At 44.8% G+C, this 27,200-nt stretch overlaps 3 protein-coding genes across 3 annotated transcripts; 1 reads left to right on the forward strand and 2 right to left on the reverse strand.

The window, feature by feature from the left end:
• Positions 1 to 1,159: 1,159 nt before the first annotated feature.
• Positions 1,160 to 2,092, reverse strand: LOC128722615 (cyclin-dependent kinase 5 homolog). The gene is made up of 2 exons (XM_053816288.1): positions 1,372 to 2,092; positions 1,160 to 1,308 (listed from the first exon to the last, which is right to left on the reverse strand). Exons 1-2 carry the CDS (start codon positions 2,090 to 2,092, stop codon positions 1,160 to 1,162), a joined length of 870 nt encoding a protein of 289 aa, XP_053672263.1.
• Positions 2,093 to 4,410: 2,318 nt separating this feature from the next.
• On the forward strand, positions 4,411 to 14,305 carry LOC128723095 (dnaJ homolog subfamily C member 13). The gene is made up of 14 exons (XM_053816806.1): positions 4,411 to 4,711; positions 4,778 to 4,918; positions 5,730 to 5,927; positions 6,218 to 7,066; positions 7,134 to 7,916; positions 7,987 to 8,552; positions 8,619 to 8,787; positions 8,855 to 9,982; positions 10,053 to 10,250; positions 10,324 to 11,657; positions 11,725 to 13,147; positions 13,228 to 13,350; positions 13,426 to 13,684; positions 13,758 to 14,305. Exons 1-14 carry the CDS (start codon positions 4,517 to 4,519, stop codon positions 13,889 to 13,891), a joined length of 7,500 nt encoding a protein of 2,499 aa, XP_053672781.1. The 5' UTR covers positions 4,411 to 4,516; the 3' UTR covers positions 13,892 to 14,305.
• A 7,151-nt stretch (positions 14,306 to 21,456) lies between these two features.
• On the reverse strand, positions 21,457 to 26,793 carry LOC128723686 (protein SCAI). Its single transcript, XM_053817450.1, has 10 exons — positions 26,513 to 26,793; positions 26,166 to 26,396; positions 25,969 to 26,091; positions 22,988 to 23,131; positions 22,776 to 22,912; positions 22,514 to 22,702; positions 22,237 to 22,435; positions 22,100 to 22,161; positions 21,795 to 21,995; positions 21,457 to 21,701 (listed from the first exon to the last, which is right to left on the reverse strand). Exons 1-10 carry the CDS (start codon positions 26,791 to 26,793, stop codon positions 21,457 to 21,459), a joined length of 1,812 nt encoding a protein of 603 aa, XP_053673425.1.
• Positions 26,794 to 27,200: the final 407 nt, after the last annotated feature.

The raw sequence follows: 27,200 nt of genomic DNA on the forward strand, positions 1-27,200 counted from the left end.
AATGTGTATGTAATTTTATGTGTGATGTAAAAATCGGAGAAATAAATGCGTTTTAGCCACTAAAGTCATAAGAAAAAAATCCGCAACATATTGTATTGTTTTTTCTCATCGCCCAGAAGAACATCCAAGCCTTTTCATTTTATCCACTACTGACACTAATATATTTTATTATAGATTACATACAAATGACTTTGGATTGCTGTACTGGTTATGTCAACTTTCAGCATTTCTGAGCAAAAGTACTTTTCCTTTTCTGCACGTTTCACATAACTGAAACACAGGAAAAACACAATCAATCGTGGGTAAAATTGAGTGGAATTAAAAAAGAACGATATAGAATACCTAGCACTCGGCTATAGGGTGTTCCATTAACAATTTTCTTGCACTCGACTCGTAGCATAGTTCCGAAGGTCCAAAATGCACTGGGGTTGCATTGCTACTAAGTAGATTTCGCCTTATTAGGCCTTGTAAAAATTAAACAGTTCCGCTTGTTCATCTATCCTTTCCTTCGGTGCCTTCAACAATGGAACAGGAACTCCCAATTGAAACACCCTATAGTCTACCATATCGAGAAGTATTCTTGTATATTGTAACGAGATAATAATAACTATGGATTTCTTGCTTCATACACTGTCCTACACGAATAGGTTGAACTTAGAATCTTTTGAGTAAAATTCTAAACCAAATATACGATTGCTCCTATTCATGTCCGAAGACCACATCTATTACTAATGCTTCGTGATGTGATCAATGCAATTGTGTTTTTTTGTTCCTTATCATAATTCTAATGCTTCAAATCACATAAAATGGAGAAACCACTGAACGGAGCGTCCAAGACGGTTGGCTCGGTTGGTGGTAGAAACGAATCAACTCTGTACCCTTAGCTATACACACGACGTTTGTTCGCCTCCCAGAAACAACACCAGAACGCACAATGTACGATCTATTCGTCGATTGTTTCTAGTGGGACTAAAGATGGAACATCCGACGTTCCGCTTCTCACCTCTGGTCCAGTAATATCTGATTCATCCTGTCTATCTACGTCTTCGCATATCAACACTTCCTGGTCCGGTGCAGCGATGGTCGGTTGTGTGGTTGCTGATGGCGTTCCTGGAGATACTTTGGTCGTCAGCAACGCTCGTAACTGCTAGAACCGCTTTCAGTTCTCGGTAAAGTATGGATGCGACATTGCCTGTTCAGCGCTGAGTCTCAACAATGGACGGCAGACTAGGAGTTTTTGTAACAAATCCCGACCTTTCGAGTTAAGCCGCGGTACCACCTGACTCCAGGATGTTGTGGGAGGATACACTGTTGAAAAGAGGTATTCAAATGAGTCCCATTGACATTAAGCGCTAGTACAAAAATACCTACATGGGAAAGGTTTGTAATCCGACAGTTGTGTGAGGCCGGGCCAGTTTTCTTCCTCCGGAGTACCGAGGAGTTTGAATATCCGTTTCAGCTGATCATCAACGTCCGAACCGGGGAAAAGAGGTCGCCCGGCGTTGGCCAGCTCCGCGAAAATGCACCCGGCTGACCACATGTCGATGCTGGTTGTGTACAGTTTGGCACCGAAGAGAACGTCCGGAGGACGATACCACAATGTGACTACCTCGGCCGAATAGCATTTCACTGGGATGCCGAAAGCACGTGCTAGCCCGAAATCAGCTAGCTTCAGCTCGCCGTTCTTGTTGATTAGCAGATTCTGTGGCTTAAGGTCCCGGTGCAGCACGTTGTGGCTGTGGCAGAAGGCTAGGCCGCGTAGCAGTTGGTACATAAAGCTTTTCACCACGTCTGGGTCGATCTCGCCATTCAGACTGTCAAAATACTTCTTAAGATCCTGGTCACAGTGCTCAAAAACGAGCGTTAACTTTTTGTCCGAATGCAACACGTCGTACAAGCGGACAATGTTTTTGTGTTTCAGCTCCTTCAGAAGGCATATTTCTCGCAACGCCGAACTCGGCACACCTTCGTCGTCCTCGTCCAGCCGGACGCGTTTTAACGCGACGATTTCTAAAGTGTCACGGTTCTTTCCCTTGAACACCGTCCCATAGGTACCTTCACCTATTTTTTCCAACTTTTCGTACTTCTGCATACTGGAATGGTGCCGATGCCCTCAAGGCGATATGTTTCTCTGATAATAAACACTATTTTGCACAAATTAGAGAACGACTTTACCTTCGTTCTATCTTATGTAGAGTAGAAAGCACTGTTTATGACAGAGAAACGATTGTTTTGCTCATAGAGATAGTCGAAGGTATACAATTTGCCCTGTAAAACAAAGTACTCGTAGCGCACGTTGCATTCAACGATTTGCTCCAAATTACTGATGTTGAAAACAATCGCGATTTGCTGTATGATAGCTGAAATGAGTAAACAATGATGCAAAAACGTAACCATTCTCAGTAACACTGACACAAGTTGAACAGTGGAATACCAACCTTGTTTGATGTTTAATTACGGTTTGCTCTCACTTGTCCACTGCAACAGTACAGCCACCTTGCACCTAAAATTTTCATAAAAACATTTACAAGTCCCTGCCAACATTAGCATCAACAAAACAATTCTTCTCTCACACCCACCCGCTCTTATTTGAGCATGTCAAATGTCAGATGTGGGTCTAAATCGCCGGATTCAAAAAAAAAATGTAGCTGGTATTATTGCAAATATTTAAATGTTATTACATTTTATGTGGAATTTAAATTATGACCTTTGTTCTTTAATTATTGGCTTAGCTTAATACGAATGTGTATAATGATGATGATTTCACTCATGAAAAGACGAGAATTCATGAGAGTTTGATAGGATCCGTCCCGAGGATTCGAGTTTTTTTGGACTGTAGCAACCAGTATTGCAAGTGCAACAGTTTTATTCAAATTTATAATAAGCAACATAATTCTGTACAAAGTTCTTTAAGTAATGGTAATTTTGAAACGACGAGCAGTTTGGGCGAAATTAGGCGAAGCGAATTTATTGTCTGTTATCTTTTTTCAGTCAAAAATTGCCGTCAAATCGTGTGAGCGGAACTGTCATAATCGTCAATTGCAATAAAAAATAAATTTCATCCCGCCTGGTTCGAGCTCTGTGTACGGCGGATATTTTTCTATAAATTAGCAATAAACTATTTGATAATAAGAGGTAAATAGTACACCACAGTTGAGCCAAATGTGTAACGCGTCTGCGAAGAAGAAAATTGTTTGGAAAACCCTTGTTTAGAGTAGCTACGATCGCGATTAATCGTTGTCCATCTTTGAATATCATCTGCGTGTATGGTTTCGCGAGAAGATATACGGCAAGCGGTCGGAAGAAAAACAGTGAAAAGTGAACCGATAAAACTGAATACCGCTGTTCTTCGTTTATCATAAAGCGCTGTATACTCCCCTTTTCCGATGTCCATATCCATCGTATCAGACTTTTGTTGATAGAATCAAGTAGTTTTTTTCTAGTACTCTTCTTCACATTGTTGAGTCACTATATTCACCAACACCCGTCTACTGCAGGAAAGTTGTTGCTCGCAGGATAGAGTATATGAGTGCGTTGCATGTTGGTGGAATCATGTGCATGGGCGGGGAGATTGGTTTCTTAATTGTTTATAGCAACCGATAAGGCTTCTCCGTTCTTCTAAAGAGAAGCTTGTTCCCCCGATAGGAACGACTGGCAGGCATAGTGATGCCATGCTCCAATCACAAGAAGTAGCAGCAAGTGTTAATTTGTTGTTATGTTCTAGTCGATGGGCGTTCTTAGATCTATCGTAGAGATGAGCTTCTTTCATATGGCCGATAGTAAAACACACCTATTTTAATTCTAATAAATTACCGATTCTTACCGTATTCAAGAAATGTTTCGCTGTAGAATGTGCCACTTTACTTAAGAATTGTGTGTCGAGCATAAGTTGAATAGGCTATCTTGCCACTTTGTCTCCTTACAGTAGTAGCGGAAACTTGTGACATTCTAATGTTCGTAGTTTTCGTCATAGAGTAGGCTGGGGTAAAATGAAGCGACCGATACGACTGTCCTAGGCTTGGTGGCTAGAAAGTCACGAAATGGCGTAGACTCACAAATGAAAATAAGTGCGTCCAACACACTGTCCCTGTTGCGCGGTCGTAATAATCGTATCCAATTACCACCGAAAAGTAAAAGCCGTGCCGTGCCCAAACTACTGCTTCTTGCAGGCAGTGATATTTGTAGGTGTAGACGCATCGCAACCAAAATCCATTGTGGTGCAACGAAAAAACAAAACAAGGAAAATACGTCAGCCAAGCAAAGGCGTTCATCGGGTGGAAAACAGAAAATAGATAATAAAGCTCGTGGAAATATTTCCCGCATGTTGCCTACGCGCCCCGGAAGGTCATCGGAGTGTCACCATTGGTGAGCTGACTTTGTCTCTCTCGCCTCATTCCGGTATCAATCACATCAACCGCTCGCTTATGCGGTTTGGCTTATCAGCGGAAGTACGACGACAAACGGTCTTAAAAATCCGTTCATCCGTTGTTGACACTGTAACAACGGATCTACAGCCATGGGTAGCATAGGCGACAACGGGGTCGATTTGGAATGCTTCCTCGTGACGAAGCATTCCTGGAAGGGCAAATACAAGCGTATCCTATCCGTCGGATCAACTGGCGTGTCGACGTACAATCCGGACAAATTCGACGTCACCAACCGATGGCCGTACGGTGAGGTGATCAGCGCGCTACCGAACAGATCAGGAAATGTAAGCTTATACCGCCACTGTATAATTAGCAGTATTTTACAAACAAAATCAATATTTCCGTTTTAGACGGCGTACGAATTTGTGTTGAACCTGCGAAAGGACAAGAAAATCGACACAATCAAGCTGTCGTCGGAGAATCGCAACGAAATACTCACTTCGCTGCTTAAATATCACAAAGAATTTGCAGAGAAACCGAAACAAACTACGGTAAGCATATTCATTAAAATAAATATAAGGGCAACCTTACTAACTGGTTATTTATAATTCGGTGGAAGTTTGTTTTCCGTTGCGAACAGCGTTAATTAGCATTTGTTTCATGTTTTGGTTTGTTTATATAATTGTGTTCGTCTTGTATGCGTTTCACTTGTAAGCAATCATTCATTTTATATATCGCAAAATTGTCATGCATTTAAGAATATCGTATTCATTTTTTGCAATAAAACTAGGGAGGAAATTTTAATATGCTCACTACAAAAGTTCCCTTAAGTGTTAGGGAGATAAACTATTTACAACTGCTAATGTTTGTTTCACTTGAATATCTTCACTTTTTATTGGTATCTCTTTACTTTAACTATTTATTTTGTAAAATATATATCTTGGAAATATATGCACACACACTCCCTATTGAACATTCGATTGTCACGTGTCGTTGACTAAAAATTCGAACTTACTCACCGGCAACTAACCAATGGGTCAGATCATCTCTTTTGTACCAGCACGGCAACAGCAACCCCATCAATGTGGAATATGCAATGCAGAACGAATCATGTTTTCGTTTAACTTCGTCCTCTATGTTTAATTAATCATTGAGTTAAGATATGTCATCCCTGCATAAACGAATATGAAAAAACCACGATTCTCTAACTTTGCGCCCTGCTCTGAGCCCTATCCGAGTCTCGATTATAGACCATTAGAAATTACCAAAATCAATCTCCATATTGTTACTCTTTCTTCCGGCTGCCCCAGCTAGTTGCGCTCGCTGCACTTTGTTCATGTTTGCCGTTTCTGTTGTTTGCAGGATGAAGTAGAAAGTCCTGTCGAGTCGTTCTATTCGTCATCTTTCCCATCAGCTTCATTGCATTCCACTTCCACCGCCCGGGAAGAAGCCGGCGCGAAAGGGGTTGAGTGGACGTGGTGGTTAAAGACCATAGTGGCATCATTTCTTCCGCTACCACCACCGGCCCTGCCCTGTTTGCCGTGCTGTACGGTGCTAAAAGTGAGTGTCTAACCCGTTTTTCGCCGCGTATTTATTCTAGGCCAGTAGTTTGAGGATAATTGATTCGGAAATGGTGGTGTAAATTGAAATAGATATTTAGGTGTTTCGTTGGTATAGCAATTATCTGGGGGATGAAGTCATGTTGCCTATTTCAATCAGGATTATGTGTGGAAAAAGTCGTGTAAATAGTTTGTTTATTACATTTTATGTGTCTATTTTTTGGTGTGTTTTAGTGAAAGTTTCTAAAAGCTCAACATTTTATCGATATTCGCTGTTTCTTTTCTTTGTAGAAATTCAATGCTTACAAGCATCACTGGTCAGGCACCACTCTTCCAACCGTGCTGGAGGTGACACCGAGCTCTCTAGATCAGCTCGATCCGACCACCAGCACGGTACTTGCGAGTTACAACTATAAGGACATCGATGGCATCATCGGCATCCAGGACTACCCAAATGGTATTGTACTCGCCTACGGTGGCCACAGCCGTTTACATTTGTTTCGCGTCGAAAACAATCACGACATCGTACAAATGATCGTGCAAAACGCCCAGCAGTACCTTGGGATCGACATTAAAGTGCTGAAAAAGCAGATCTCACTAGAACAGTTTGAGCAGCAGCGCTTCGGTGCGTACAGTGGCGACCAACATCAAACGTCGATGTCGGAGTTTATCGTACAAAAGATCACACCCCGGCATTCGGAATCGATGCGCCGCATCCTGTGCCTCACCGATACGACTGTCCTGGAGCGGGATCCGCAAACTTACAGCATATGTACGCTGCGACCGTTGGATAACATCTACGCGCTCGTGCGACATGCAGACAACATTCAAAAGTTTTCGGTCGAATATAAAAACGGTCTCATTCGGTCGTACATTACGAATGATCGGGACTCGCTACTAGCGACGCTACTCGATGCTGTCCGATCGTGCGGAAATCAGGATGTACACGTGCGCATCTCTAACACGCCACGTGGCAAACGTGTCGGTCCGCTGACAGTCAGTGTGGACGAAGAAACGGAAGCGAATCTGTTGCGCTATATCATATCCAACTATCAGTATCCGGTGAAGCGTATCGATGTGATGGAACGATTCAATGCGAACATTCCCTACAGTGGCTTGAACTATAGTGTAACTCAGGATGTAAGTAGCAGTGTAAACAATTTTGATGAATACCTATGCTCACACTCGATTTGATTTATCTTTTTAGAGTCTGTTTGCCGAAAGCAAGGAACGATTGATAACGGGTGCGTTGCAGTCGTTAATCGGCAACAAGGAGGACAATGCGCAACTGACAAATGTCGAACAGGAAGCTTCATTCCACGTGCTCCGACGCCTGCTGGCGAGCAAAGTGGGCTATGCCGCATTCACAAATCTCCCGGGCTTTCGAGAAGCGATCGGGCTGAAGGTAGTGCACGCCTTGAAACGCAACGATCTGGCAGTAACGTACGCCGCCATTGATATGATTAACTCACTCATGCACTCCGATTACGATTTGAAGCAAGAACAGCTAAACAAATCGTCACTCCTGCACACGAAAGCGTTCCTTGAGCAATTGCTGGATATGTGGAGCAAGCACGTGAACCTTGGCAGCGGGGCACTCGTGCTTTCGGCAATGCTGGATTTCTTAACCTTCGCCCTGTGCGTCCCGTACAGCGAAACGACCGATGGAAAGCAGTTCGATTTACTATTAGAGATGGTGGCATCGAGAGGCAGAACGCTATACAAACTGTTCCAGCATCCTTCGCTAGCCATCGTGAAAGGTAGTGGATTGGTTATGCGAGCGCTAATCGAAGAAGGCGATGCTGCCATTTCTAGCCAAATGCAAACGCTAGCCTTGGACGAGGCTGCCTTGTGCCGGCATCTGCTTGTGGCGCTCTATACACCGACGAACGATTCCACCATGATTACTCATCGGCAATTGTCGAGGCATTTGGTGGGTCTGTGGATAGCGGACAGCGATGATGCGATGAATCTTTTAAAACGAGTTTTTGTACGTTTTTGAATCAATGCTTCGGACACGGACACCATACGAAATTTATATTTCAAATTCTACGTTACAGCCGGCTGGATTACTTTCCTTTCTGGAAAGTGAGGAAGCGGTACCAAAAGAAGACATCGAGGAAGACAAGCTTAACTTTCGAGACAACCTGAAGCTGGCGGTGCAACATTCCGGCAATAACAGCAAGCAACGGCTCAATTATTTGATAGAGAAGCATCTGGAGGGTATTAAGCATTGGGGCATGAATCTGCTCGATGTGCGACAGGAAAAACTTCAGCAAACGCAAAAGAATCGCCCAATCGTCTTACGTAACCGACGTCAGAAAAAGAAGGTTGGCGAACAGGTGGTCAATTTGCCACTGTTTTTCTACCAGTTCGGTAAGAACCACGCCATGCCAAACTTGATCTGGAATCACAAAACCCGGGAAGAGCTTCGATCGGCGCTCGAGAACGAGCTCCGTCAGTTTACGGCTGACAAGGACCTCGCAGGTAGTATGTTGGTTGCATGGAACTATGAGGAATTTGAGGTGCAATATCAATGTCTGGCGGATGAAATCAAGATCGGCGATTACTACATTCGATTGCTGTTGGAGCGAGACGATTGGCCGCAAAACCTCGTGAAGAACCCGTAAGCAGTAGATTCTTCGTTTCTCGTTTTTTTTGTATCTACTTTACTTTGTGATGTTCGTTTCAGTATCGAGCTGTTCAATGCACTGTATCGGAGAGTGTTGTGTCGAAATCGATTAAACGATGATCAATTAACGGTGACTTCGTTGCAAGCCTTGGCGAAGGTGTACAAACGGTACTACGAGGAGATTGGCTATTTCAGTGACATGCCATACATACTGCAAATGTTAGATAGGGTAAGGACACAAGTTGTCTAAAACGCATTACCTTTATTAAATTTATCAATCTTTCTGCGTCTTTTAGTGTCTTTCTCCAGCGCTTCGAGACGCTTTGATAATACTGATAAAAAATCTCGTATTGCACAAATCCAACTGTCGCCCGCTAACCGATCACGTTAACTATCTGGTGGATTTGATAACGCTGGCCCACCTGCACAAAGGACGCGCAACGTTAAACACGAAAACGAACGTCATTGAGGCCGGTCCGAACATGAAGATGCACGAAGAGAAAGACTGGTACTACAACATGGAGCGTGAGAACGAAAAACCAGAACGGTGTGGTCCAGTGACATTCTCCGAGTTGAAAGAGTTATGGTCCAAGGGTGTCCTAACGCCCCGAACACGCTGTTGGGCAGTTGGCATGGATGGATGGCGCTCATTACAACAAATACCTCAGCTTAAGTGGTGTCTCATGGCCAAGGGTACGCCACTGTTCAATGAAACCGAGCTAGCGCAACACGTACTGGATATTCTCAACAAATGCACCAGTTTTTTCCCGAGCCGGGCACGCGATGGCGAGGCGGTGCTCATTCCCGGGCCACGTTTATCGCGCAAGCTGTCTGAATTCATCTGCCTTCCGCACATAGTGCAGGTGTGTCTGACGCACGATCCCGGCTTGCTCGAACGCGTCGCAACGCTGCTCTGCCAAATAATGGAGGACAATCCGGAGATGTCGAAGGTTTACCTCACGGGAGTGTTCTACTTCATGCTGATGTATACCGGCAGCAATATATTGCCTATCGCTCGTTTCCTCAAGATGACGCACATGAAACAAGCGTTCCGCAGCGAGGACGGTAACTCGCAGTCGAGTATCATGCATCGGAGCATTCTCGGGCAGCTGCTGCCGGAGGCGATGATATGCTTCCTGGAGAACCACAGTGCGGAAAAGTTTGCTGAAACGTTCCTGGGCGAGTTTGACACGCCAGAAGTGATCTGGAGCTCGGAAATGCGGCGTATGTTGATTGAAAAGATCTCCGCCCACATCGCAGACTTCACGCCGAAGTTGAAGGGGCATACAATGGCACGGTACCCGTATCTGGCAATTCCGGTGATCAGCTATCCACAGCTGGAGAATGAGCTGTTCTGTCACATTTTCTACCTGCGGCATTTGTGCGACACAACAAAGTTTCCCAACTGGCCTATACCAGATCCGGTAAGATATTTGCTTCATTCGAAATAGAGTGAATTGATTTTTATCAACGTTTGAGGCGTTGTATTTGTAGGTACAATTATTAAAGCATACGTTGGATGCGTGGCGAAAAGAGGTGGAAAAAAAACCATCAGAAATGACGGTTACTCAGGCGTATCTCGATCTGGATTTCGATGTTAGCAAAAATCCACAGCCGGAAGAATCTGCCATCAGAAAGGCTTACTACCGACTGGCTCAAATGTATCATCCGGATAAAAATCCCAACGGCAGGGTAATATTTACCGCTACCATACTTTTTGTTCATGTCACTAACATAGTGCGTATTTGGATTGAATTTATTGTAGGAAATATTCGAGCGCGTCAACCGGGCGTATGAGTTTTTGTGCTCCCGAAACGCTCTCAATACAGACGGTCCAAATCCGAGCAACATTGTGTTGATTTTGCGCACCCAATCGATCCTCTTCGAGCGCTACTCGGAAGAACTGCGTCCATACAAGTACGCCGGCTACCCACAGCTTATAAAGACGATTCGGTTGGAAACGAAAGACGACCAGTTGTTCTCCAAAACTGTGCCACTGCTCAGTGCGGCTTCCGAGCTGTGCTACCATACAGTGCACTGTTCGGCGTTAAACGCGGAGGAACTTCGCCGAGAGGAAGGTATCGAGGCACTGCTGGATGCATACTCGCGTTGCGTATCGATCATGGGCGTCGATTCGAAGCGTGGTTCGTTACACTATGAGGTGATCTCGAACATTACCCGGTGTTTCGACGTCGCGTGCTGCTTCGATAGCTGCCGTAAAAAGATCCTGGAACTACCGCAGCTGATAATGGACGTGTGTCGAGTGGTGTACTTCAAGCACACGCTATCGGTCGGCCTGGTTACGAGCCTGGCGGCAAACAATCTCGGCCTGCAGTGCAATCTCGTGCGGAATGGTGTGTTGTGGTCGCTGATGTTGTTCCTTTTCGACTACGATTTCACGCTCGATGAGAGTGGCGTCTCATCGGAGGAAAAATCGAACACCCAACAGGTAGCGAACAATCTTGCCAAACTTTCACTCTTGGCGTGTGTGGCCCTAGCAGGCTACAGTATGACGCTCTTAGACGATCCGAAAACTGCGGTATTGAAGGCAACTGCAGTTGTCGGAAAAAGCAACGCTACCGCAAGCCCGCCAACCGTGCGTAGCGAGTCACCGCAGACGGTGGCCCGTACCGGCAACCAGACGTATTCGCAAAATGCATCCAATTTAATCCAGAACAATTCGAGCTTGATCCAATCGGTTGCCAACATCGATAAGGTGCTGCAAGAACGCAAGGGCACCGAGCCATCGTCGTCAAGTCAGGAAATCGGCGAACCGCCTTTGGACTGTGAGAAGGGGTTGCAGAATAAAAAGTACAAAATCAGCAATGTACACCCACCTGCCAACGCCGTGGTGAAGCACATTCTTGATCGATTACTAACGCCGTACGTTGCCACGAAGATGGTAGCCGACAGTGAGCAGAACGTGTTGAAGATGTTGAACTCGAATACTCGCAACCCGTATCTGATTTGGGATAATGGGACGCGAGCCCAGCTGACCGATTTTCTAGAGCAACAACGTATGGCGGCCACGAGAGAGCAGTACGAGGACGTGTCGCAAATTGACGAGCTGGTACAAGGTTTCTCATACGACGCTCACCGGTTAGTATGCATGCTTGTGATTTTCGCTATTGTGCCAGGAGTTAACCGTGCTGCGGTATTTTTTTAGGGACGAGCTTAAAATTGGTGGAATCTTCATTCGCGTTTACAACGAGATGCCAACATTCACTATAACCAACCCGAAGAGCTTTGTAATCGACTTGCTGGAGTTTCTCAAGCAAGGCTACAGTCACCTCCACGGAACTACAACTAATCAGAGTGCCGTCAACCCGGCACCTTTAGCTGCAGCTCTACCCACAGGAGGTATATTGGTCCCCACAAAAACCTGGAAACCGATGGTACCTCCTCCAAAGCGACCGGCTGGTGCCGGTGTGGCAGGTCACCAACCACCGGCTATTCCCGGGAGTGACATCAGCGCAGTTCTCAGCGAGTACGCACGATCGAAGCAACGCAGTCAGCTTGAACGATCCGCCGGTAGCCTAGAGGGTGCATCTGGACAGCGATACGACTTTGCTAACAATCCGCACGCAGTCCGGCACATACTGATGGCCCTGCAGGCCCTTATCGCGGTGATTAAATCCAACGCGAACGTTGAAATGCAATGCATCGGACATTTCGAGATGCTGTTCGGGTTGCTTTCGACTAGCCAGTGTGGGGTAGATAATCGCACGATCAAAACACTCGCTTTGGAGATTGTCTGTTTGGTGTCGCGCAACAAGGAATGCGTAACGGAGATTGCAGCGTGTGAAATAGTCGGTCTTTATCTGATCGTGCTGAAGGATCCGGATCTTCGCGAGCATCGACCACGCGTGCTCGAGACGTTGTCTGGTTTACTGAATGTACCAAGGATGATCAAGGAGGCGCACTCAAAAGGCGCGGTCATCTACCTGTTGGATCTGTTCTGTAACTCCAATAACCCCCAGATTCGAGAGCAGTGCGCCGAGCTGATGGCAAAGATGAACGCCGATAAGCTGAGTGGGCCGAAGGTGCGCATCACGATGGCCAAATATCTGCCACCCGTGTTTCTCGACGCCATGATCGATTCCACATCCGTTGCGGTGCAGATGTACGAGTCGATCCACGAGCACCCAGAGCTGATATGGAACGACGAGATACGAGCGTGCGTGTCCGGTGCGGTGCGTGATATGGCGGACAGCTTCCACGCGCAGCAGAAGCGAAATCCCAAGGCGGCATGGCGCGATCCGGAAATATTGCCTGAGTTGCTGTCGAACGAGCTGGTTGTGTCCGGGGTCTATCTGCGGCTGTACGTGTCCAATCCCGGCTGGACTCTGCGTAAACCAAAGCAATTCCTTGCCGATTTGCTGGATTTCATCGTGGACAGCATTAGCCGCAGTGCCGTCGATAAGGACGTACTAGATCTGGCCACGACAGCGCTGGTGTTGCTGCTGAATGCGCAGCCAAACCTGGCCGACTCGATACCGGTCCTTGGTCATATACCGAAGTTTTTCCGCCAATTGTCCGTTCAGCCAAAGAGTGCCCTCACAGTATTGCATCAGCTGTCGCTGTCGGAGGTACGTTGCGGGGCTGATCGTTTCCTCCCAGGGCTTCCTACTGATTGGGAACGGGTTTTTACTTCTCTTTCTTTCACCAGATTTGCGTTAGCGCTATCTCGCAGACTGAGTGTATACCTTCGTTGAAAACCTGCATGGAACACCACCGGGATCTAACCGCGACGGCATGTGAAACGCTGAGTCGATTATTCAAATGCCAGCACGTACGTTCAGAACACCGTACCCTGACTGGTGCAAAGTCGTAATTTTTCTTCGCTTTTCATGACTGTCGCTTCCAGGATTCTCTGATACGCCAATCGCTAGAGTGTCAATTAATCCCTTACCTGGTCGCCCTGCTGGACACGCGCCTAGCGCTGGCAACCAATCCGGCGATGGTGAAGGCCCAAATCGTGGCCGCCCTCAAGGCGATGAGCGCCAACCTGACCTACGGGGATCGGGTGACGCATCTCCTCAATCAGCATCCCATTTGGGCCGAGTACCGTGACCAGAAGCACGATCTCTTCATCACCGACACAGACGTGCGGGGTTATCTAATGGGTGAGTAGGTGCATGAAGTCAGAAGGGCGCGTATCATGATTCATCTAACTGTGGCTTGTGCTTGTCCTTTCAGGTGCCCCCAATACGACGGCCGGATATCTAACACAGGGACCGACGAAAAACGTAGAAGTGCTCACCTCGCCCCCGCCAATCGATCGAGACGATCCGCTGTTCTCGCGGTCCAGCAGCGGCGGTGGCAGTGTGTAGTGTACGTTCAATCCCACCTCTGGAGCTCGGCATCCCGATCGTATATTTCATATGAGACGGCGTGGACGCGTGCATCAGTGGTTTTCGTTGCCCTTTAGTAACGTCGGGAAGGAATCCTGGGCGCTACACAACAGTGCGCCTTGTTTATATCATATATTATCGCACTTGATTTATTCGCTCTTTGATTTCCGCTTTCTTTGCGCCCTCTCTCCCCACGTGTATGTCGCTATTCAGTTGTAATGTGATATTTTATAGCAAGAAGAAGAAAGAAATTATAGATTGAAAGCAAAACGGTGAAACGAAACAATGTAAATTGCCAGCGAATAGCGACGTTCAAGAAGTCGAAGAACATCGCTAGTGACGATGCATAACTGACACTGATGGTTCCATTAAAGGAAATAAAAGAAATCTATACAAGCAACAACAAAAAATCTCAAAGGAAAAAATGTGTATCAATGAAATAAAACCGAAACAGCGCACATTGCAAGTGTGCAGGCATGCAATCGCATGTCTGTGAATTCCAATCCAACACCGAATCCGCCATCTTTAATGTTAGTTTTTGTATCTTTATTATATAGTTTCAGACTTTTTTTGTAACACTTTTTTCTCATTCTCTCGTCCTCGCACGCGTGTTTAGCATCTGCTGAATGTTGGTTGTTCTGTGTTCGCCCTTGCTATTCACTCATCACCATCTGCGCCACTAGTCCTCCATTCCGGCGATAATTCACCTCTGCCATCCCGTGTGCCTCCCGTCACAAATTTCTGCCAATTTCTTCCCCACTCGCTTACAATTAGTCCTAAGGATGCTCGAAAAAGAGAGGGAACTCAAGGGAGCTGGATGGGATACGCGTTCTAATGGCAGAACCACCGCATGGGAGGGTACCGCCGGTCCGGTTGTATCGAGTGTCTGTGCCTGGTATGTTTCCCTCGCGTGTACTCTCCCCTACGTACTCTGCCCATTGCGAAATGGTGCAAATGCTCTTCTGCTCTCTGTCTAATGTTACCACCTTTTTTGTTCGTTTTCTGCACTGTTTGACTAATACGTCCGCTTTCTTGCCACAGGATAGATCCAAAAAGCTAGTTTATGTACGGGAGGTAGGAAGGGATCGTGAATGGGGATATATGAGGTGGGGTAAACAAACCCCACTTTCTCGCATGGTCGTCTGGCAAATCGCATGGTCGCCAATCGCGATCCCAAATGGAAGGAATACTGAACATTTAGTGGTGCCGGGAAAGGAAAAGGATATCGGAAACTGAAAATGCTTATAATGGAGGCGCCCAGTACACACGAATTCGCTCCTAAGACAACACGCTATTTATCGTACACCGTCGTCCTGTTACATTGCTTAACTTGCTTATATGCTTCTAGTTGGGTTTGTTTGCTTTCCTTTTTGTTATGTTATATGACGTTTTGTTTTCCACTATAGTTTAGGCTATGCATTGTGTTTTTGTTTCGTTATCCGATTTCACACCCCCGTAATAGTGCAGGGCTCACGTGTGAGTGCGTATGGCTGTGGGTTTTCCTTTTTTTTCCCCTTCACTTTTCCAATCCCCTGCCTATATAGATCTAATCGATTGTTAAATGTAAAATGTGTGCGTTTTTTTCACCTTCTTTCGTCGGTTGGTTCGCGCACGGGTGTATGCACGGTTATGACGGTGTTACGCTCTCGTTTGTATGTTTGCATCGCTTTTCCTTTATTTTTCCGGACCATTACTCAGAGCGTCGCGAGACGAGAGATGGCCCACCAACTGATCGAATGCAAAAAGGGACAACCGATCCTCGTCACCGTGCCGAGCGTTCGGTTTTCCTCAGCCAACGGACAAAAAGCCACAACGGGGGGAAAACGGCGTGAACTACGCAATGTGTAAAGTGCACAAACGTTTTGTTGTTTTTCTGTTATCTTGTTTCGCTATTAGTATGGGTACTCCTTCCCACGTGGTTCGAGTCTACACCGATTCTATCATTTTGTGTTCGTTTCAGGCGCCCCCGTTTTACTTCCCTTTTCCGTTTCGATTTTGTGCCGCTTCCCAATCCTGCCTTCATCCATTTGCGCTCGCTGCTGTGTTCAGTTCCCTCTAGTTCGGTTACGTATTTCGGTTGCTACAAAGGTGTTCTATTCTATGTTGATTTATTTTCTTCTTGTTTATTATTACTTTGGTTTTGTCAAATAGTTCACACTATTCTAAATATGTGATTGTTGTGTTGTGGGCTTTGTCTCACTCTTTCTCCTCGTCCGATCCTGGCCAAATGGCGCAAAAATGCTCTCCTGCGAGGCCTCCTCGGACACACGTTGCACGGCGACACACACAAGAACAACAGTTTTCTCGTGCATGTTTCGCAGCGTGCTTCGGTTCGATTGTATGTCCGTATTCCCTATCTTCGTAACGTCCCGTTTCATTTCATCGTCCGCTGGTTGAAACCGTGTCCTCCCATGTTCAGGTGGGTACGTTTTCCGCACGTTTTGCCCCGTTGTTTCTCGACCGTTGGCTTTCCACCTCGTTGGGTGGCAGTACGCATATACCACCGTGACGTTTATAGTATAATAAGCTCACAAAACGCGTATCGTGTGTGTTGTACGTACGTTTTTTTGCTAGCTAGTTTTAATTATGCAAAAGCTTATAGCTCATAGCGCTTATCGAGTAGATTTTGTCCTATCGTGTGCAGCTGTTTTCAGAAATGGTAGTCAAATTGCCAGCGAAAAAAAAATTTAATGTCGTCAAATGTCGGACCATCTCTCTCTCTCTCTCTCTCTCTCTGTGTTCCATTCCTTATAATTTTGTTAAATTTCCAAAAACCCTGTTAAATGTCCTTAGAAACGACTCGTGATTGCTACATCCCCATGGATGCAGACGGACTACGACTGATCCAGGTCTGAAGCGCTCCATCCCAATCGACCAATTCGACAGTGGGGTAGAAAAAAATCTACGCGAAGCTGTGGTACCTACTGATCATATCCGCACTGTGGTCGTGTGCCCAGGAGCCGCGTCATTCGGAAAAAAATAGAAGTGAAGCCGCCACCGAACAGGCCATGTATATCCCATTTTTCACTTGACTATGTTTTAGCGTGTTTTTTTTATTATTTTTACTCAGTTTACGTTAGTGAAACACTTAGGGCAGTGATATATTTGATGTTTCAGTATCTGGTTTTGTTCCGTAGTGACGACAGTTATGTGTTGCATGGTTTGTGTATACTGTTTCTTCTTGCGCTGTTAGGTGTTCATGTTCTGCCATTTTGTCTGTTTGCTCTGTGCTCCTTCTTTTGCTTTCCTTTTATAAGCATACGTATATATATACATATATCCGTTCTTGTTGCATTCATTTTGCGCTTTCTTTGGGTATTTCTATTTTCTTATCGTGCTCCTTCCAACGTCAAACTTTCAACGGTACGGGTTTTTCTTTTCTCCCTAATACATCATCTCTTTAGTATTCCACGTTTTTGGATTTGTTTTTTTTTTTAGTTTGTTGCCTAGTTTTGTATATTCTCTTTAAACACTTTGGTATCACCTTTAGGGTCGCTGTGACTGCTTGTTTGCCGCGGTTTTGTTTCTTTTTTGCCTTTGTTTGGTTTGTTTTACTCTTTCACTACTCTACTAACCATAAGATGACTATTTTACCAAGCTTCGAAAATGCTTCCCCGTGGGTTTATGTTTCTCGTTTTGTATTTTGCCTGCACTACAGTTAATTTTCCTTTTTCCCAGCCTCAGTTGCTTAAGTACACACCATCTAACGAAACCAAAAGAACAACAAACAACAGTGAGCAGGTAGGTTGTGTGTTACGTGAACAATTATCATTACACTCTAGAAGGACTGATGATACTGAGAGGGAAGGATTCGGTTTGCTTTATATAACTCTGTTACAGCTTTCTCCGAGAAGCCATGAGGGAGCGATAATCATGCAATATTGTTATGATATACTCTGCTCTGTTTCGTTCCATGCTTTCACCTCCAACATTCCGCGCATATAACCTAGAAGCGTTTTTTTTTAAATTGGTTTGTATCGATGCTTGATGGGATCTGTAGTAGATGAGCAGATGTCGCGTTCCTTTGTAGCTCCACTTAACCTTACAGTATATAATCTCTGATTGTTTTACCTAGTTGGAGGCTGACCCTTTCATTATACCTCGAGTCACCTACTGCAGCATATGCGCCTGTAATCACGTTGCACTTGCTCCAAACGTCTCATTCCCACACGCATGCTCGATCGATCACACACTCCCTCTCTCATTCTACCTCGATCATACCCCATCGAGAAAAAGGGATTTTTGGTCAGCTGAACTGCCTTTAGCAGATACCCTCACCATCGTCAAAAAGTCCTATCTTCCTGTCACCCACGAATCAACCAACTGCACTCGCCCACCTATCTTCATACTATTTCGGTCCGTTCCAGAATCCAACAAACCACATTGACTAACATTTAGCAATTATCTACGTTGTCGCACATCAAAACGGGTCGATTTGACTGCTGAAGTAATCAGAGGGAAGAGGATGTAGAAGAAATCAAGATAGCGATCACAACGATAACATCGCATTGGCATACAAAAACGAAACTGAATCCATCCATCCATCTAGGAGTAGTACACGCACATCCAATGAGGGAGAGGTATTGGCTACGGAGTCTATTGCACTACCTTCTACTACCTACTTGTTACATTCATTGGCTGTGTTAGCTACATTCCTTCCGTTCACAGTTACCAGCTAACGAGTACGGTGAAATATCAATATATTTTTTGAAGATCCAAGGACACGATTTTTCCACCCTCTCATCGTTTCTTCTTCCCTCCACGAAAATCGCTCTGTAGCGCTAGTTGTTGCCAAAAACCCAAAGCCTCTGTGGTGGCTCCCTCTTGATTGCGCGCACAAGATTATTATTTGACTAAAACATAACAGAGTTGTGATATCAGCTGCTCACTTCCTCTCATTTTCCATCCTTTGTTATTGAGCATGCAAACTAACCTTTCGATAGAATAAAATAAACAGACTCATGTGAACAATTCTTCAAGACGCCCCCCAAGTGTACTAGGGCTGATGAATGCCGCGATTGAGTTACGTTCGGCTCATATTTGAAGAGAATACCGCACAGATTATTAGACCCCTTACCCGGCGATTCCTTCCATTCGTTCTAATAAGTTTCCTTTACCTCGTTACTTTTCTCTGTCAAATATTCCAAAATAGTGCTCAGGTTGTTGGGACCTACGGTTCCATTCTCTTGATCTCTCCGGTTTTCAATATTTTTTGGTTGTTTCGTGTGTATGTATCTTAGACATCTTCAATCTTTTGTTCTGTAACGGATGTCAGCCAAACGCCATTGCTTAGTCCCTATTTACGCTATTATATATTCCCTACCTACACCTCGTTTATGCTACCGGGTCTCACTTGCAACTTGATCCCTACCCAAGCAGACGATACCATGGATACGGCTCCTAAGACTAGTACGCGCGCTTCTATCTTATAACTGCTGTGTTGCCTACGACCGGAAGAAAATAAAAACGGATGAAATGTGGCCTGCAACCAGAGCAGACAGGATGCGTGCAAGCACCGACGTTACCAAATCTTACGCGAAAAATATATGTATGTATATATATATATATATATATATATATATATATATATATATATATATATATATATATATATATATATATATATATATATATATATACGGTGCTATGTTTGTTCGTCCTTCTTACTTCAGTATGTTTATACGTGTGTTCATGTGTAAATGTGTGTGTGTATGTGTGTTCTTGTTGGAAGTGCATATGTTTGTTTCTCTTCTTGTTCATTTGTTCAAGAAGTTTACACAAAACTTCTGGCTGTTCCGTCAACCGCACATTCATACTGTGTGTAGCTGATTTCCTTAATGTTTTGTCGCGCCTATCATACCCATTTATGCTTTGTTTCATATTTTTTAAGTTTGTTTTGTTTCTTTGTTTCCTACTAATGAAGCGAAATAGCGGCAGTGATCACACGTTTATATATTGTCCAAATATCGGCTGGGTATCTTCTTAAGTAGTGTTTTTTTATTTACTTTCTTTAGTCAATATTCCAAAGTCCTCGTCGGTATCTTCCGTCGACCTCATTCTAGTGAGGTGTAATTTAAGGAAAGAAAAATCTATAATTTCACATTGCCTCTTTGAGCAGGCATCACAGTAAGGTGAGATGAAGGGAAGAATCATGCTTAGTTGGCTGATTATAATGTATTTAAGCGATAACAGTTGCTTCAGAGGTCATTGAAATAAAAGATAAATAGAAACAAAAATTCATGACTAAAAACACGAGCTGTTTGACTAGCATAACGTAATGTACATTTAAAGAAGGAGTTTTCATCGAACTTTCATCAAATACACAGTTGCAATACTGCATATACAGTGAAATTATATTTAAAGCAGGAAGTTAGAGAATTGTATGATTCACTAGTCTCGTCCTTCGGTTGGTATTAATCGTGTTTCAAATTTCTATATAATACGTTCTAAGCATGTTTTTTCTTCCCGTTTTTTGTTCAATACGACTCATGTTTCTGCGTGTCTTTCTCTTTTACTTCTCTCTGCTCTATAAGTATTTTAGTTTCTCATTGCGCAAGCGGATGTGTGTTAATGTAGGTATATATATATTTATATATATATTTAATTCATATATATAAATATAAATATGTTTATATATAAATAGATAAACTTTGATATAATCTATACTCTCACGAAGGAATGCACCGGTTTCACGACCGGTAAACCCTGGACCAAACGCCACACTCTTTCCCAATTGGCCAAAGCGAACCATTCGAATCCACCGGAACTGGTCTCACTGGGTAAAGTTTTCTTTTCAACCGCTTTTTCATGTAAATGCGACCCGTTACGTGGCAATTAGTTCAGCACATTTCGCGGGTATTTATGCTGCCGACTTTTCTTTTCGCCGATCAACAAGGTTGCCTAAAAGACGAGACAAATCAAGAAACCAAAACTTCCAAAAACGAAACTCCGCTTCATTGGCCTGTTTGAGCGCTTCATCAAAATGTGCCTTACAAAACGCAAACCTCCCTCAACCGTTGGTTCGTTTGATATCAAGCGTATCGATGCTGCTGCTGCTGCCGTCTTATAAATAGTAACAAGTCGCGTAAAAAGCTACAAATGTATGTACCTGATCTACAACCGAAGCGGTTCCAAGGACTGGAAAGCGAACGCAAACGAAACATATCCACCGTGCAGGAGGATGCTGCCGCTTAATACTTTTGCTCTGATTTCTTCTCTGCCGGTCCCACGCTGGTGTGTTGCTGAAATCCTGCCTACGACGGACTCAAGCCAACGAGAACAACATATGCTGGAAGTAATGCACTTTGTTCGTCCGCTTGAGCTCAGCAGAGCACGGTGTACAACAACGGCGCCGGCACAGCGACGGTTACACCATCGCGACTATGCGCTGGATGATGCGCGACGTTGACGATCGCCACTGCCAGGATCACCGTCAGCAACGCAATTAAGACCGTGCCCGGGCACGTTGGGAAGCGTACGCTTAACGCGATACTAAACGCTGTCACCGGGAATCGTAAGCGTAGGATCGTGATCTTGATCGTGCATCAATCGCCTTCTGGGCCTTCCACGAAATGGCCCCGTACGTCGAGAGCCGTTGCCAACTGCAGCACAATGTGCGCCAATGACGGGTGTTCCACCAGCTCCGGTCCTGGTAGGGGAGGTTCGCAACGAGGCCTCTGGTGTCGGCCCCGGAAGCCCCGATGCAACCGCAGCGCCACGTCACAAAATACGAATCGAAGAATGAGTGTCCGTAGGAAATCGTCTCCAAAGAACTGCACGTATGAAGAATCTGCAAGCGGATGAAAATATAGGAAACACACTTTCTTGCGTGCCGATGGAACCCAAACAAGGCGCAACAAGGGTCCATGACTGCGATACCTACCTATATACCCGATACCTTGCTCGATTTCATCCATACGGCAGCGCGTCACCAGACGGGACGCCTCCGTCACGAACCGATCGACGTAACTCTGGCATCGCTCCCAATGGTGGATCGGCACATCGCCGACGTTGCAGATGTAGCACATGGCCGTCATTGGCGAGTGCAGGAATAACGTGAACAGCGAGCCGTGGTGCTGCAAATCTGCACCGTATCAAGGCAAATGTGAACCAAAATCGGAAAAGACAACCAAAAGCACATCGTTTAAGAGACAACTTACGAGACAAACGAGACGGAGGGAGACCTACCTTGATAGCTGGCAGGAACGTCCTGGGGTGACATGAGTATAACTAATGGTTGACCGAAGTACCTGAGGGATAGATCACACACACGAATACCCCGTGAATAGCCGGTTACGAAGGAGAAATTACACTACGATACGTACCTAGGTATGTGCTGGAACACGAATGAATTGTCCGAATCGATAATGATGAAGAGAGGCCGTCTCGTGTAGGGATAAAGATCGCCAGGATACAGACAGTGCGGTTCCTTATAGCCAGCGCTGGACTTCCCGCGCACTGACAATCCACTGTCCACCGCGTCCCGCTTCACGCTGGTTGCTAAACCACCTAACTCGTAGCCGTCTGTCGAAGGTAAAGTAAATAGGATTACGTACTTATTGCAACCGGTCGATGAGATGCTTTGCCGATGAGATATCTTACAGTCTTGTGGGTGCTTCGTAGTCGAGAAGCACCCATCCGCAGACATGTACAGCAGCAGGGCACCGCCTGGAGGCAGCTCCTTGAATCCACTCGATAGAAACACCATCAGTTGGCTGAGCGACGGTTTGTACAGCAAGTACTTGTGCGGGTTGTCTCGCATCGAACGTCGATCGCCATTCTCCACGTATCCTGTCGGGATGGGAAACCAAACGCACACAAATCAGTATCATCAGGCGACACACCAACCTGATGTAGTGAGTACCTTTCGAGCCCGGTACACCATATGGAGGCATCCGGCTAGCCGCAGGGCTGGCATCATGAGGACCTCCGTGTGCCATCGGATGGCCGATCATCGGGTGCATCGCGTCCGTCGGTTCACGTTCCAGTGTTTGTAGCATCCTATCGGTAGAAAACATGGCGGCAAGTAAGCTCAATGCCATCCTAGACGCCCACCGTAAGCCCTTCGGTACCTACCGGAACATGTCCATTGTCAGCTCGGAAAACTTTGCCTGCTCGCAGGCGGAACCCACGATCAGGATCTCCTGCAGACTGAGCGTCATGTGCGGCGTCCGCTCGCAGGGTGGCGTCGTGAGCGGGCTCAACCTGGAACCAGAACCACTTCGATTCAACACGGGTGAAGTTGCCCTATTCCATACAAGGAACGACGAATGGCCCGTGCTTTCGACTACGTTGGTCACCCTTGCTCATAAGTGCGTGAGTGTTAGGATGCAAGATCCTTTAATGTGATGTATAGGTGTGTGTATTCTTGTATGTGTATGCTTGTGTACATCTCTCCCGTGTGGGTCCTGGGTGTTTTTGTCGGTGTGTTAGGGTTTTGAGCGCGGGTGACCGTGTTTTTTTATGACTCTAGGTGCGCATGTATGTATTCATGTATGTATGCCTGTACGGGGTGTGTGAGGCGGTGATTGCGTGTGTGTTGCTGATGACGAGTGTTACCATGAGCATATGGAACCGATTGGCGATGTAAGGTGTAAGATAATGGCCGATGAATTTCGCGTCGAGCGATTCCGAAAAACCGAACCATATTCCAATACAATCACTTTTCCTCCCTTCAGCGGAATGTAGAAGAGCAATGATTTTGTAAACTATTGCTATGTGTTTCTCTTCTTCAGGGAGGAAGCTTTTTTTTTTTCAAGGTTTCATACGAAACAAAACGAACGGAACACGAACCAAAATTGACTTTCACGTTATTTAAGTATGTGTTATTTTTTGTTTTTTGTTCTGGTCAACCAACCATTTCCGGATCGTTGGAAACCACACTACAACCGAAAAATGAACAACAAGAAATTGAAATTGTCCAACTTACTCATGCCTTTCGTCGTCATAGCTTTACTTTTCTTTTTCACAATCCTGTTCAATCCACGTACACAAATACATATGGCGGCATACTCGCAGTGCGCTTAGGCAAAGAATCGGATCAGGATGAGCACAACTTATTTTTTAAAATATTTTTCTTTTTTGCACGACCCACTCGTGGTTCGATGGCACACATTAGATGGTGTGCTTCAGCGCACCTTTACTGCTTGACTCGTGTAAGCGCTACCTTCGCAGAAGCCAACACAGAAAACGAACTTATGAGGATGAGATACGAAAGCGAACCGTGACCCCACGTGGAAGGGAAGCATATGGATGGAAAATGGGAAGTGAAACAGCGTTGGATGAACGTTATATGCGCACGGATGATCCAAAATGAAAGTGAACGGGCCAATATTCGTGATTTTCCTTCATCTTTCTTTTCATTTCGTCATGGGCTCGTCGTCTTATCTTACTTATAAACCAATCTTACTGATCTAGATTCAAGTAAGAGCAAGCAAAGCCACAATTTGCGTAACTTAAATTTGGATGGGCCGTTCATCGCGTACAGCCTTGCTTTCCGATTGCCAAACGTATTTCCAAATAAGCGGGAATAGGTGATGCGATTTACTGCGGGCCCGCAGCAGGCTACAGCCCGCTTGTAACTGTTTGCTCTTACTGCCTTAAGATTATGATTGCTTACATACTAATTTTTCAGCAATAGTGTAAAATCAAAATCAAAACGCTTCCAATACAATGCGAAAAAAAATCAATCGGGGAACAAAATCATACGGCTCAGTATACATGGAAAGTTGCTCAGATTGAAGTGGTATTACTTTAATCACCTATCAATTTACAAATAGTACACAAGATAGAAAAAAAACCATAGCCAATTATGGAACAATAGAAACACAGCCAATTTATGGAAGCTGGAACACGTATGGAAACAAGAAAACCAGTAGACACAAGTTGCAAACACAACGAAACAGATCGGAGCAGAGAGCTTTGGATTGTGTGTATTTTTTTTTACATACTTAAAGGAACATAAACAGCAACATTTGCGCGGGTGGAGCTTTAACCGAGAACGTGATACTATGCGACGGCAGCAATATTACTAATTTTTGGATAAGACAAACACAAAGTGTGGTGGTAGTACACTTTCTTACATTTGATAGTGAAGTCTTGCGTCGGGAGAACATTTACTACACGAGAACAGAGTGGCACATATGTTGTCAAGGCACAACTCCTATCACTAGTAATGCATCTTGCGATTAGTTGTTACTTATTGCCAACAATGAGGTGTACTGTGGTATAGGTTGAGCAGTTTATCTTTTCAAATATTTTAATGTAACTTTGTTAATGTTTTTTTTTGTGTGAAAAGCATTCTACGAATACTACTGGACAGGATTAGGTGCAAAAGAACAAAATGCTTAACAAAAAATCCATACAACACAAAATGAAACGAAAAGCTCAACAGCGGAAGCGATAGAAAACATACCATCTGGTAAGCATTTATGAACATCATTAGAGAGTATTTTAGAGTAACAAATTTTGTCAATAAGTAAGCACAACCAAGCTGGAGAACAACCGAATACGGAATGAAACAAACAAAACATTTAATATTGTAGCTGTTTGATAGACATGTTCGATCGTTAAAACTTGTTTGTGTTTAGGAAAAGCACAAATTGAAGCGAAAACTAAAATAAGAGTATATGCTTGTGCGAATTTTGGTACAATATTTCAATGATTTCAAGTGCTTTATGGTAGCTATTATTAGCGCCAAAATTTTAAAATTACTTTATCAACGCACTAGCAATTGTATTATTGCAATAACTCTTAGCTTCTTATTTTATTTCAATCTAGATCAAAAAATAAAAATAAAATGTTTTCCTTTTCCTATCAAAGCACAAACATAAGATAGACAATTGAAAGAAAATGTTCGTAAGGAAAATAAACATAAGACAAATGGACAAAACAAAAGATAAATATCATCGAAGGTATCTACAACACATATTGATAAACAAAAACGAAGGAAACACAATTACGGGACATCGTAAAGGAAGCTACAGCAGACAAAGGTAATAATTAGAAAGCACGGGCCTAATTCTAATCTACTAGGCTACCAGTGGCAAGCAACTAACCTGTGCGACAGTACGATTGGGTTGGTGTCGGCATGCAGCACGGCGACGGCCGATTCCGCCTTGATGAATCCCTTGATCTCCTCTAGCACCAGCGACCACTCCAGTTGATCCTCTGGCTCGTAGCTAAAATGATCAGACAAATCGATTACAATGCTATTATCGCTGCTGGTATTGCTGATCCTCTTACGATCACTTACGTTGTGGTGTATTCCTGTATTTGTCGCTCTAATTCGATAACTAACTCTCTCACTAGCTTCATCTTCTTCAACAGTAAACAAACAACAATAAATCTAGCGTAGTAACGTAGTTTCTTAACCATGAGATCCGGTCGGTCCTCCTTGATTGCTCTAGAGTAGTAAGCGCGCCCTCTGATCGCAGAATAAAAAGAGTATGCCTCATTGAGATAATTTGTTTCACTCGTTCTAAGGCTGCAAATAAGAAGGGCAAGAGCCAGAAGATAAAAAAAGAAAGAAAAAATCCACATAAGTCCAATTTTGCCTCGCTACTCGCAGTCGCTTCCTAGCACGGTGGTGCCGATGCTTACTAATAATGATAATAGAGTTGCCCAATTTTGCTAGCTATTTCTCCGATTTGCCATCGCTTTAAACCATACTTAGAATCTAGGACTAGTCTATGTTGCTGCTGGAACTTCCACAGCTTGGTGTAAACGTCGAACGTTCGGCCGAAGTACGCCTGCCACTGCCGGTGCCCGTACTGCGGCAGATCGCGCAGACCGTTGAACAGCTGCTTCGACTTCTCCAGCAGGTGGCAGAACTCCAGCACGATTTTCCTGTCCTGTTCCTCCGTTGAAGCCATCTTAACCATGCCGCCCGCTGTTCATTGGGTATCAAGCTATCTGAAAAGCGAGCAGTTAGAATCGCAATCTGCAGATTAGCAAGCGCGGTCACTCGGCGAACCACGTTGGATCACACTGGTCGGGTACAAAGCACTGGGCGCCTCCATCCACGATCGCTTTGACTCCACCAAAACTTCTTCCCACCCTCCCTCCCCATCCCCCGAAATGTTCCACTCACGCGCACTCGTCAATATTTTCCACGTTTCATTCAACTCAGTCAACAACTAACTTTTCACTCAGCCTACTTGGATGCTGTCCAAAATTTGACCCCTTTCACATCTTGTTCTTCTTCACAGCAATTCCAGGTGACAGTTTTTGTTCCATTTAGGGGCACATGTTTATGAAGGTTCGTTTCGTTCTTTATTTTCGCGAAGCA

This window comes from Anopheles nili, chromosome 3 (genome assembly GCF_943737925.1).
Source record: "Anopheles nili chromosome 3, idAnoNiliSN_F5_01, whole genome shotgun sequence".
Taxonomy (NCBI): domain Eukaryota; kingdom Metazoa; phylum Arthropoda; class Insecta; order Diptera; family Culicidae; genus Anopheles; species Anopheles nili.